The following is a 13,085-nucleotide window of genomic DNA, read 5'->3' on the forward strand; positions in this document are numbered from 1 at the left end:
TCCCGGTGACAGTGTTTCAGTAAACGCGACGTGTTTCCTTGGTGAAATGTTTGAACAAACGTAATGAAGAATGGTCGTCGATATTCCGGATGTCGCGCACGAAATTCATTCGGCTTCCTCCAGCGCGAAACGCGGCGCCGTATTTCTCGATTATCATTCGCGCGACTGAAGCGTGATCAAAATTAATTCGACGAACTGCTGTCGGCCGGCTTTCGGAAAAGTCGGGGATTTAGTTTCGTCGCTTCTTCGGAATTCCGAGCGGGCAGCTACACGCAAATAGAATTTTTCCGCGAAAGTTTCTCCATCGGCTCGAGCGACCGGTTACCCGCGGCGCGCCGTTAACGGATATCGCTAAATTTATCGATATTAAAACCGCGCCGGCGATGAGTTACAAAGCTCCGCCGCGCGCGCTTTCCCCTGCTTATTTCCTCTCGCGCCGGTTTCCGGTTCGCCTGTTCGCGCGCTTCTCGATAACAAAATCTTCAATCAGCCGCGGCGGCCGCCTGCTACTGCTTTTCAATTTACTCGGCTCAAGTTTATCGAGCCCGCCGTTATCTGTGTTACTCGTCCGACGAGTTTTTCCTATTTCTACGACATTATTAAAATTCTGCTGCCGGCCAGTTCTCTTTCTCGCGAAACAAACGGAATAATCCGCTGCCTGCATCAGGCTGTATCGTGCATCGATCATTCGACAGTTCTCTCGAAATTTTATCCAGCCTAGCATTATCAGCTTCTCACTTTCTCAATCTTTCAGTACCACTTCGTTTAATGCTTCTCAAATCAGTCGCATCCATGTTTCATCCAACAGAATTCGAACTTTGGAATACTAGGAAAATCTTCTTACTAGTCTACGTGTTTCGATATCTCGACTATTTCAGTTAATTTCATTATTGATATCTCTTCATTTTCCTAACTTTGATAATATTCTGTTGAGTTTTCAAAGCATTCACTCGTTTCTTCGTTCGTTCGAAGTGAAAAGCCCTTCCTCTCGCAGCTTTCGAACACGTACAATGATTCCAGATAACTCTCTCAATTCTTCGTTTCCAAACTCAACCGCGACTCACGACTCAATTATTCCGAGGTAAACCATGATTACTCAAGATCCACATTTTCATTATCTATAATAATAGTAGCCCCACTATAACATATATATACAAGGATTTTGAGGGTTGTTCGTCATCCTTGGCTAACGCACCCCATGCTCCAAAGAGCGTCAGTAGTCCAAGGGCTGTCTTGGTGACGCGAAGGCGACGTCAAAACACGCTGACACGTGATACTGATTCAACCGGACGATGATTATAAGATCGCCTTCACTCCGCGGCGGGGTGGCGAGGAAATCGTGGAAAAGAAGCGATTCGTCGGATCGACGCCGGGGCTCCGCGTGTTTCGAGGGTGAAATCGATAGCAGGTGGTGGCTCCCTGGAGCGAATCCGCCGGCCACCTACCCCGGCCATTTATTTATTTCCATGCGGTTCGTACGCCGCTCGTTGCTCCCCCCTCGAGCAAAACGAGAAGGGGGTTGGCAGAGCGGGGCCGCGCCGCTCCTGACCAGCGGCGGGGCGGACGGGGGCTCGAAGCGATTCACGGCGGGCTCGTAAAATCCGCGAGCGAGACTCGAAATCCGTAATCACGGTTCGCGCCGGTCGCGATGGAGATTCTCGCCCCCGTTATACAGGGTGCTCGGGACGTTCACGCTAGATTTACGGACGTTTATTTGTCGGGATTGTTGTACCCGCTCGTAGAAAAATTGATGCTCGTAAGTCCGGACCCGGGAAATCGTTGGTTTCGAACGGTTAGCAATGGCCAGTTTGAATGCGTGTAATCGCATCGATCGGGGATGGAAATGTTTACCGAAGAATGTTTGGGAAATTTGATGCGCGCCGGATTGACGCGTTGAAAATAAATCTGCCGTGAAGCGGGATTACCGGGGTAATGGGAATCCGAGTAACGGAATTTTTTCGTTTTACGGGAAGAATGATTTTTCTGCAACAGTTCTATGTTCATATTTAATTCGCGGTGTTTCATGGATAATAAGAAATCTATATGAGTCGAGAAATATATAATGAACATAACGGAGAGATTGAAACGAGAATATTGTTCCGTCATGATACTGTTATGTAATAGAGACTGCCGATACGAGAAACAATACTACTTCTGCAACAGTCCTGTATTTATATTTAATTCGCGGTGTTTCATATTTCCGTTTAATTTCTCGCGCGAACGGAGATACCGCGCAGCGATCCGTCGCCCCGACAAACGCCTTAAATGGAATCTCGACGGAGGCGCGCGCGACGTTTACGAATAACATAAAAAGGACGGTCCTCCGGCGACGTCGGCGAAAACACTTCTCCGAATGACGTGCGTCAATATCAGCCGTCCGTCCGAGATAAGCAGCGGCGGGGAATGCTTGAAACGCTTTTCTCGCGCTTTATTATTCTACAAGCTCCTCCGAGGCGAGAGTGGCTGGTCCCCATTGGCGGTGAACGTGTATTTTTTTTTCTCCCGTTCGCGGGATCGAAAGGAGCAGACATCTGTTCCATCGACCGAAACGCGGCCGAGGCTCGCTGAAAGGGGAGAAAGCCGGCGAAACCACGGGGAGAGAGAGTAAGTCGCCGCCGCCGCCGCCGAGGCGAATCGTCAAAGACGAATCCAACTCGATTATTTTCTCTTCGGAGTGGCTCTGTTCCCGCGGTGGCGCGGAAACGATTGCCACAATTAGATGAATCAACAGGCCCCGGGGACGGCAACAACACTCTTTATTTACGAACCTCTCGCTTAAAGACGCCGCGCGGAAGGCTTGTCCGAGGACGCGATCCCCTTCGAACAATATTTTATCATCCTTCTCTTTGGAATTTAACTCTTTGAGAGGCGACTCTGTCGTCGCTTGATTTCATACAGCGGATCTCTAAAGACTTGTGTGTCAAATTAACACTGGGTTTGCGGAGCGCTTCAATTTGACGTAGATTGAATTTTATAAACATTATTTGGTAAATGTTTTAATCTATTAATGATTGTCTATTTCTACATCTACAATTTCCAAAATCTGAATGAACGGATATCAACTTCCCCGGGAACAATAGAATAAACTGTACAATAAATGCCTGTACACCTACTGTTAATACTAGAACTACTGTGCTAGTTAAAATGACTGGTTTCGATTTTTTAGTTTAGCGATTATTGATATCTTCGAAGCATTGACTGAGCTCTGATCAGGTTTGTTATCGATGATTTGCAAGGAACGCGGAACAACTTTTTCAAAGGTCCGTTTATTTCCAGCGCGATTGTACCTCGAAGATAAAGCATTGATAACAACAAGCCAGTGTTTCGTTCCATTGGAAAAAAACTCGAAATAGGACGAGCCGGTTCGTCGAAGGGAAGCGTTCTTCGATTGATTTATTCATTCGGCAGTCCGAGCTCGAACATCGCGCGCCTACGCTCCGCGACTGGCCGGTCGGACACGCGATCGGCGTTCCACGATTTTTCTCCGCGGCAGCTAGAAGTGGAACTCGAATCGCCACTCGTCGAGTTACCTTGCCACGCGATGAATTTATGCGGTACGGGCCGTTTAGCGGCACGAGATTCGTGTTTCTATCGTTGAAGTGTCCGCACACGTTCGTCGAAGCGAAATTGATGCCTGGAAACGCTCACGGTAATAGGAGACACGCGGCATTCGTGGGAACTGGCTGAAAAGCTCCGTTAACCAGACAACTTTCATTCGACGTACGAAACACAATATTTCGAATCTTGATCTCGTCAATGGAAATTACATGGAAACCAGCCTCTGTGCAACAATTCTCCAAAATATCACCGATCTCTTACTACTCAATGCTTTCCTATCGATCACAATTATTTCACTGCAGACTGATAATATCAAAACAATCTCATTTCCACGTACGCTTAAAAAATAATACCGATCTCTACGAGATCTAGCTAAAAATTTCACGATAAAGCAGGTGTAGCACTGAAACGACTAAAATAACACACCGAAGAAGCGAATATTCGCCATTTTTCATGAGAAAGATTAATCGAACCAGCCTCTGTGCAACAATTCTCCAAAATATCACTGATCTCTAACTACTCAATGTTCCTTTCCTATCGATCCGCTAAGATGCAGAAATCTATCTACCACAATTATGTCACTGCAGACTAATAATATCAAAACAATCTCATTTCCACGTACGCTTAAGAAATAATACCGATCTCTACAAGATTTAGCTAAAAATTTCATGATAAAAGCAGCTGTAGCTACTGAAACGATTAAAACAACACACCGAAGAAGCGAATATTTCCCATTTTTCGCTAGAAAGATTAATCGAACCCGCCGATTTCAGGACGCGCGATCGCAGACACGGATTCGCGTCGATCGAAGCGCACGGTGGTGTGTTGGCCGGGTCCGCGTATGGCGAAGTTCTGCCGAGAGAAAGGAACGAGGCACGAGGGACGTCCCCGGGTTTCGATTATCGTCGATAACTCGGCTGGATGTATCCCTTCCGTGCTATAGCAGTAGTTTCCGGAAATTCGCTTCGCCCCCGGGATTATCCCGTCCCGGGAATTCCCATCTCCGACGCCATGGTTATGCTCCCTTCCAGCCTGCTGCCACGTTCAACCCTTACCCGCGCGACGCGTTCCCTCGCCATCTCCACGGCTTTGAACCCCTTTTGTCTTCGTGCCCCGCCACGATTTGTCCCGAATTACTTCGCCGGGAATATTACGTCGCCTCCCCGTGTCTCCTTTCCCAGGAAAACGTACCGCGACGCGCGGATCTCGCCGACTTTTTCACGAGCCTCCGGTAAATTGCGCGACGGTCCAAGCCGCGCGGTTTAGTTTCGGCGGTTTAGTTTCGGCGATTTTATTCGAATTCTGCTACTCGTATCGCTACTCTATTTCTGGGGCTAATGATTAACGTGTTACCATTGTTCCCTATAATTTGCTCGCGGCTAACCGTTGTACGAATGATTATTAATGTTGCTATCGCGGTTAGGGTATTATATTATTTTAGCTGCCAGCTAATTGCACCGCGCGATGCTATTGGCGGCGGTACAATGGATTCGCGAGCATGGTTTTTGCTAATTGGTTGCTTGCTCCGCTGTTTCAGAATGCACGTTTCCACCGAGGTGGGAGGGCACCTGGTTCCAGAGCGGGGTCACCCATCCGATCGTGATTTCGAGGAACGAGCTGTCCGGCAAGGGCAGGTGTCTGCACAACGAGGGCGACAAGTTCCTTTTGGTGAACCAGTGAGTAGAAGCTTCAGTGATATCGGTATATTACGACAGTAATTAAAGTAAAACTGTTATATTATAACAGTTTACCTTGAACCCTCGAGTCAGTAACAGAACGCAAATTGACGCATATTACATTTTAGAAATATTATTTTGTAAATTTTTACGCCGATTTTCATTGACGCGATCACACTGACACATACCCTAATTACCTACTATCAAATCTCCAGTTTCCACAATCTGAATAAACGAGAATCAATTCTTTTAGAAATAATAGAATGAAGTGTACAATAAATGCCCGCAAATCTAGTGTTAATACCACCATCAAAATCATTAATCGTTATTAGAACAGCTTTCCCCATTGATGGTCTCTATACGTCGTCACAGTCGCGAGTGCAACGGGGTTAATCGCTCCGCGACCTCGGCGAGCAAGAAAGTCGGGGTGGAAACGAGAAAATCGTGAGAAAGGCGCGAAGAAAGAAACACCTGGCGCGAATTCGCGGCGATACGTTCCTCGTAGTTTGGCCCGAAGGCTGCCAGGGATTAAAAGCGAGGTTCGTCGAGACGACGGTGCTCCGGCCGGAGAAACTCGCTCGCGCGCGCGCCGAAGGGGGTGGGACGTCGCCGTTTCGCCGCGTAATGCTCGTGTCACACGAGCTGCCCGAACTTTTCGTGGAGATTCCTATCGGGTTCGCCTGCAAAGTGTCCGATCGATACGACCGGCGAAATAGGGAAAAAAGAGAGAGGAGAAAGAGCGCCGGCGGAAGCGGCAAGGGGCGGGGGGGCGGCAAGGCGACACAGCCGCCCGGGGGCTGAAATTCGAGCGGCGACCAGCCGCGAATATTATCTTTGAATTTGAATATCGAGCCGGATCGGATCATCTGCCGCGACGGAAACCAATAGAAGTTCACGGCGGCACGGACTGAGCATCGAGCTTTCTCGTTCCGCTCGACTTAACCCTCGCGCGCCGTTTAAGTCGATCCCGCGCGAATCGGGAATTTATTTCCAGCTGTTCTGGTAGTTACGAGAATTTACGAATGCGAAACTTCGAATCAGTCAGTGTGTAGATACATATTTTTTGGCATTTTCTTAGTGTTTCATTGATTGGGCTTCGTTTAATTTCAGAAATTGTTTGGTCTCTAAAGAATTTTTATGAGTACCTTGGGAACTAACGCGGTTAAGTCCTGAAAAGAATTGAGAAAATTAATGTTTCTGAAATTATTGTACTACATATTCAGAAGTTATGAAAGAACTTTCTAGAAACACGAATGAGTAGATCCTTGAATAGCTGCAAAGAATATTCATTCCATGGAAATTTACAGAAATAAGAAAATATCGATGACTTAACCCCATTAGTGCTGCTCTAATTTGCCGGAATAGCCGCGAGATTCGCGAACTGAACAATTTCTAACACCAGTAAATTAGCATGAACGTTCCAGGCCGCCGGTCGGCTATTAGAATCATTTATTTCCCGCGGGGCGGACGTCGAAGAACAGGGAACGCTATTAGCGCTAGCTCAATATCGTTTTTGCCGGGGCGCGATGACTCTTTACTCCCGGCCAGTGGTACGAGCGCAAAACAACGTCGACAATGAAACGAGGAGCGTTTCCCGTCAGTGGGAACGGTTGATCCGAAGGGACTAATGACGCGGCAAACTTTCTTCCCGCCTTAAATCGACTAACGTAATGGAACAAAGTTTCGCCGGGCCGCTAACTTTCGACTCGGGAGTTCGAACTGTGCGCCGCAGATACACGATAAATCGTCTAAGATTCCGTGAGTCTATCGACTGATTCATCGTCCCGTGGACAATGTTTTCGCGGAGCTCGTCGGGCGCGCGGTTCACGAGAACGCTGAGCTAATGACATTAATACTTTTGTTTACGTTGACTGGTAGCAGTAACAGAGAAACTGCAATTATTTTAGTCTCAAATAAAGGTTCATTTGTCTTTCTAATATTCTCTGATTCTTGGCATCATCTGATTCTATTTTCAACTATTTATTTCCTCTTTCATAAGTGATCACTGTTATATTCTAATAATACGATAAAGAAATTAGTATTCACTTCTCGAACTACAATTATTTTCGTCTCCAATAAAGGTTCATTTCTTTTTCTAATATTCTCTGATTTACGTTGACCTGACATTTACGTTGACTAATAGCATTAACAGAGAAACTGCAATTATTTTCCTCTCCAATAAAGGTTCATTTCTTTCTCTAATATTCTCTGATTCTTAGCATCTAATTCTATTTCCAACTATTTATTTCCTCTCTCATAAGTGATCACTGTTACATTACAATAATACTAAGATGTCGATGTTAAAATCCGTAAAGCATTAAGTATTCTCGAACTTCGCATCGCCGTAATGACCAACGCGGCCCTCAACGCGCTCACCCGTCTCAGCCTGTATCTCGCGAGAGACGAGCTACCAACAAACACGTTGAACTTGAAGGTAGACAGAACGAACGTCGGGACCAAGGGGAAAGCGTTCTAATTCCGGCGAACGGTATCGAATGAAAGACCTGAATAAGAGACAGCCCCGCTTTTCCGTTCTGTTCCAGAAAATCCTGCTACCGTTGCGTCGTCATTCACGAGAAGCACTCGAACGTTCTCCAGTACAAAGAAAGTAAGTACAATTCGGGAAGAACACTGCCAGAGAAAGAGAGAGAGGACTCTCTTTCGCTCCGCTGCTAACCGTTCCTCTCCTCCCTCCATCTTCCTCTCCCTCCCTTTTCTTTCAGCCTCCTCCGTCGACCTCGTAATAGCAGTTGTTTCGAGCGATCGATAACGATTTCCCGGCCGGCCCGAGGAAATCCATTCATTAATTAGAATGCCGATCGGTAATTAAAAGCTCGAAGATGACGGGAAGAAAACCGTGGACGATCCGTGGAGCGGGGGCGCGCGCCGCTCCCGGAATAATTCTCCGGGAAGAACTTAACGACTTTCGTTCGTTTCGGGGGACGGAACGGCTAGGAACACGCCCGGGTTGCCGGAGGGTCAACGGGGCAAGGGGGAGGGAGACAAGGGGAACGAGGCACGGTTCTGCTAATTCCGCGCCGGGGCTACGGGGTTCGTTTACACCGGGAAAAGAAATCGAGAGCACTTCGCCGGATTCTGTCGTGCAATCAGCCCCGTGCCTCGTTAATACGCCGTCAACGGAACGGATTGCGAACTTTCTGGGACGTGATAATGGTTCTCGTTCCGGATATTTATCGAGGACCGCCGCGCGCGGATTATTGCGCGGCCTAGCCGCCGGCCACGGTTCCTGCCTCGAATTACAGCCCGCGATTCTTGAGTGCTCCGCTTTGCATTACTGCAGGATGAATGGTTCGTTGTGCGTGCGCAATGGCGACCGGGTCGTATTGCGACGGACCGGATGTTTGGAAAATAGTGTGACTGCGTTTGGAAAATCTCGAGCGGCTGAAAGAATGCGAGAAAGAGTGTCTGGAACTGACTGGACCGCGAGGAAAGCGTGGACCCTGTTCGTGTTCCGGATCGGTGGTTACCAATTTTTAATTGGTCAGCTGGACAATTGGACACGGCTCTCACCCGAAAGCCAAAAATGAATGTAATGATATTCCAGGCCGTGAAAGCATCAAGACTACGATTCTTGTTAAATTTAGAAATCTTCATCAGTCTCACTCGTCATCGTACGGCAAGGGGTTAATTGATTTCGCGAGTGATGTTCGATGTATACGTCGCGCAGCCCGATTTCTAAGGTAACAAAACCAACCTGCACGCTCGAGTCGATGTCTTTCGTTGCGCGGAGCGGCGGGACCGAGGCCCTTAGGCGCTCTCTGCCTGAAAGAAGCCCGAAATTGCTGGCTGTAACAAGAATAACTAGCGAGCATTGTGGACGAGCATTCCTGGCCGTGTGCAGACCGTTCCCAGATGCAAATCGATACGGGAACAATGGCTTACAACGAATCGGGAACCGGTTGTTGGAAGAAACTCGTGAATTATAGACCGTCGCCGGTCGCGCTGACCCATATATGGTTCGCGGGGCCCTCGCGACGGAGGCTGCATCTCGCCGGTAAGAAGCTTCTTGACCCACATGTGGGACGATAGATCGAGGGCGTATTAAATATTAGAAAAGGCGGGCTGCCCCTTTTTACGAACGCGGCAACCGGCGCTCGTGGCTTCTCGACAATCCGAGAATGCCTCGGAGATCGACGCGAGGCATTGCGAGCGTGCTCGTTTCTCGGAAAGAAGACCGGTTGAAAGGAATGCGGCACTAATTGGTCAGAATGGAGCGGATCTTTTGTCGCGTATGAATTTTCGAGAAAATTCGAGGCAGCGAGACGAGCGTTAATATCTGAGCGAAGCTTCAAAGGGATTCAATTATGTTGAACCTTCCAATTCGATTCCCGTTTCTCGATTATCTCGTTGATACCATTATCAAAGTGATTACTCATGGAATCACGTTGCAACGCCAAACAGTTCATAAGTATTCCTACTTTCCTTTGCTACAAAAGAAACTCTATGGGAAAACGCTTAAGATTTTCGTGGCGCTTAACGTGTTAATTTAAGAGAGAAGACCTGTACACTGAGAGCTATATCGTTCTATTTATTTCTATTTTATTCAACTATCTATTCCTATGCTTTTTTTAAATAAAACATATTTAAAATATCATTAATACCTCAACACCGCAATATAAACCAACGATCCAACAGGACGACGCTAGACGAACCTCATATACAAAGATCCCTCGGTCTTCCCAGCAGCGTGCAACATAGAATTTCCTACATCGCGGAATCCCGTAGGGTTTCCTATGACAAAGGTTCCGCCGCTCCGATACACGCTGTCAACAACGCGCCGCGGCGCGGCTGCACCCGCGATATCCATCCATTAACCATGGGGAGCCGATTTTTGGCTGGTCGGCTCGGAAAGCCGATCGAACGAACGTGAAACGAGCTGTATAGCCGTAGAACGGTACCGAAGGTAGGGCGCGACAACGCGAGACAGGTGAAGTTTGGCACCGGAGCCAAGCCGGGGAGGAAAGAAGAGGGCGGACCCGGTGTCCGCGTATATATGCACGGTGAAAAAGGGGGACACCGACCTCTGCCGCCCCTCTGCCCCTCCCGCATCCGCATTTTTCGACGATTTGTCAAAGTCCCTCGGGTACCAACCCCCCACCCCCGTACTGTCTCTGTTCCCGTCTCGCTCGCGCCGCGGCGGTCCGCTCTTTTTTTTTTATCGGATTTTAATCTGCATAGTGTCACACCGCAGATACCGTCGCCTGCAGGCTGCATTCGGACCGTCAGCGTGCGGGGAAATGTGGGTCGTTTCCGTGGAAAACGGGGAAGATGCGGACGGTCGGTGACAGCGTGTCGGGGGCGGGGAAGGGCTCGTCGTGGCTCCGGGCGGCCAAATGAATGGAAACTGCGGACTTCCTTGATGACTGCGATACACGGGCCCGTTCCGAATCAAATTCGATTCGCGAGGCGTCTGTGTCTTTTCATTTGGACTCGAGAGGCGTAGTCGAGATTTCTGATGCGTTGATGACGCAGAGATGGAGAACGTTGCGATGGACTATCGTGACTCGAAGGGTTTGATCGGTCGCGGTACCTACGTTGTAGTGATTCATTATCACTAGAACTACCAGATGGGTCAGAATGACCCATTCCTAAATCCTCCTTTCCCAAATATTGGAAATAGATCCTTCTCTAAGAAATTTTCGAAGAAATTGTTCTAGCAATACGCAAAGTTTTGAGTGATCGAAGTCTCGATTGATGCGCTCTTCGGTTTGTATAGAATTTTGAAAAGTCAACTTGACTAGTAGTTCTAGTGTTACAGTATGAATGGACGGTTGAATCCAGTGATTGTCGCTCGAGTCAACTGAGAAAGTAATGTTAGAATCACGGAGAGACCGGTATCCTAATGATTTCGTAGAATGTTCGAAGACTCGTGGAATACACTGTATCCCGCGGTGTAATCGTCAGAACGTCCTTAACCGTTATTCAGAGCGTACTCCAGATTCTCCTCCACTCGAACATAGTCCACGGAACAAACAGGCACGCGTGTCAGCAAAGGTCACCGGTTAACAGCTGAAAGCGCACCGGCGTTCCCCGTGTTCGTTAAAGAAGTCGACTCGTTTCCCCGTCGGTGTTCTCATTACGCGGCGCACGCGAGGAAAATAAAGCTCGACTCGCGTTCGAACGAGCGTTGCCCGGCCCTTTATTTGTATTCCCCTTTCTGCGTGCACGGAGGAACCTTCGGTGGAGGAGCTTCCGCCCGGCGAAACACCAACGATGCGCCGTTCCGCGGCGTCGCGTTCGCAAAGATGAGCTCGGGGGACGTTTAAGGGCGCGCGGGACGGCTGTCCGTCAGTGCGGCGGGCGGTTTTTCAAATTAATTGGCCGCCGGCGAGCGAGTTTATCGCGCGGCCGGCCGCGCCGAGAGTTTCGCGCGGATAAGTCCGCTTCGGGACACGGGATTGCACTTTTTAAGCCCCTCTAATTTCGGCGTTACGCTCTCGCGGACCGTCTCCGGCTGCAAACTGGCCGCTCTAATGACTCGAAAAAAAGCCGAGCGTCGTTTTTCCGCGGGATTATGACGGTGCGCGCGGACAGGGAACGGGACGCGGGAATTTTTCGAGTTCACCGTTGGGAAGTATTTTATCGCTTACACCGCGAAACAGTGAAATAAACGACGACAACGGCGCGTCGCAGTGCGGTCGTGGTCCCGTCGTCTTCCACTCGCAACGCGAGCGCTGCCTCGAATCGGTTTCTCGATGAAAATTCGATCGACGTCGAGTGAAATGGATTTCGTAGCTTTCCGTCGAATTAACCGACTCCGTTTTACCCGGGACCAGAAAGGACCGCGGTTTTCGTGGACTCTAATCGATAGGTTTCCAGCGGGACAAGGGGAAGACGGAACGGAGGGAACGATTCGTTTCAATTTCCCTAACGCGACCCTTTTTAGCGACAACTCCGCGACTTTGTGATTCGTGACCGAGGGAAATAAAGCGGGGCTAATTAATCAGCGAGACGTGCCCGCTGAAAGGGCGAATTAATTATGTCGGGACGACGGTCGGACGCAATTTGGCGAGAGCGCGACGGCCCGGCCGGGGAAGGAAGCCGATCCTAATAACGAATAAATGACGATGAAAATTTGAAAGGCTCGCGCGAGAAACGGAAGGGAGAGAGGAAACGAAAGGGTGACACGAGGAGCGCGCGCGCGGGCGAGCGGGCGGGCCGGCATCCACGCAAGAATAAATAAATAAATGAGCGCGGGGAAACTTGGAAATAGGTGGAAGACACGACATTGCACTTTTTCCATTTCCACGCTTTGAAAATTACATTGGTTCGCTCCGCGTTTTTCCCGCGTCCCCGTCGATTCTCGCTCGCGCGGCGACCGGCGTCCCTGTAAATAAATATCCGTTTATTTGAATAATTCGTAACAGGCGGCGTGCGTAAGAGGAAAACTTGGTCGAACGGGAAACAACGCTCGGGCGTTCCTTTCGGCGAAGTTCGAGCTCCCGTTCCCGCGGGAACGCCGCGCGACCGATGCAACAACGCGTTCTCCGCCTTTATTAACTCCGGAGTAGGTCGCTCGGATTTACCTCCGCGCGGAATATTACCTAGCCGCCGAATCTAACTTCTTTTCTTTCCTGTTCCGGTCGTTCCCCATTCATAAACATCGCTTTAAAGTTCAAGTGAATCGCCCCGGTATCACTAGACGGGGCAACTTTGGCCAAATTCGAGAGTACAAGTACGTCGTTCGAACAATTGAATTACGATGGAAACGGCCTTTTTCTGAGAGATACAGGAACTAATGTACTTCTACTATATTTTCTGTTCTTATTCGCATCATGGTGATACTATGCAACGTTACAGTTTAACTTCTTCTGAATGCTGAGACCAGCA

At 48.9% G+C, this 13,085-nt stretch overlaps 1 protein-coding gene across 3 annotated transcripts in view; it reads left to right on the forward strand.

Annotated features, from left to right (window-relative positions):
• The window catches only part of LOC116424631 (uncharacterized), a 395,606-nt gene that overhangs the window by 282,921 nt on the left and 99,600 nt on the right, over positions 1-13,085 (forward strand). For all 3 annotated transcript variants that reach the window (XM_076368087.1, XM_076368089.1, XM_076368088.1), the window contains 2 exons: positions 5,096-5,234; positions 7,778-7,842. In XM_076368087.1, coding sequence (XP_076224202.1) covers positions 5,096-5,234; positions 7,778-7,842 — 204 coding nt within the window. The remainder of the gene's footprint in view (positions 1-5,095; positions 5,235-7,777; positions 7,843-13,085) is intronic.

The sequence above is a fragment of the Nomia melanderi genome, chromosome 5 (assembly GCF_051020985.1).
Source record: "Nomia melanderi isolate GNS246 chromosome 5, iyNomMela1, whole genome shotgun sequence".
In the NCBI taxonomy this organism is placed as follows: Eukaryota; Metazoa; Arthropoda; class Insecta; order Hymenoptera; family Halictidae; genus Nomia; species Nomia melanderi.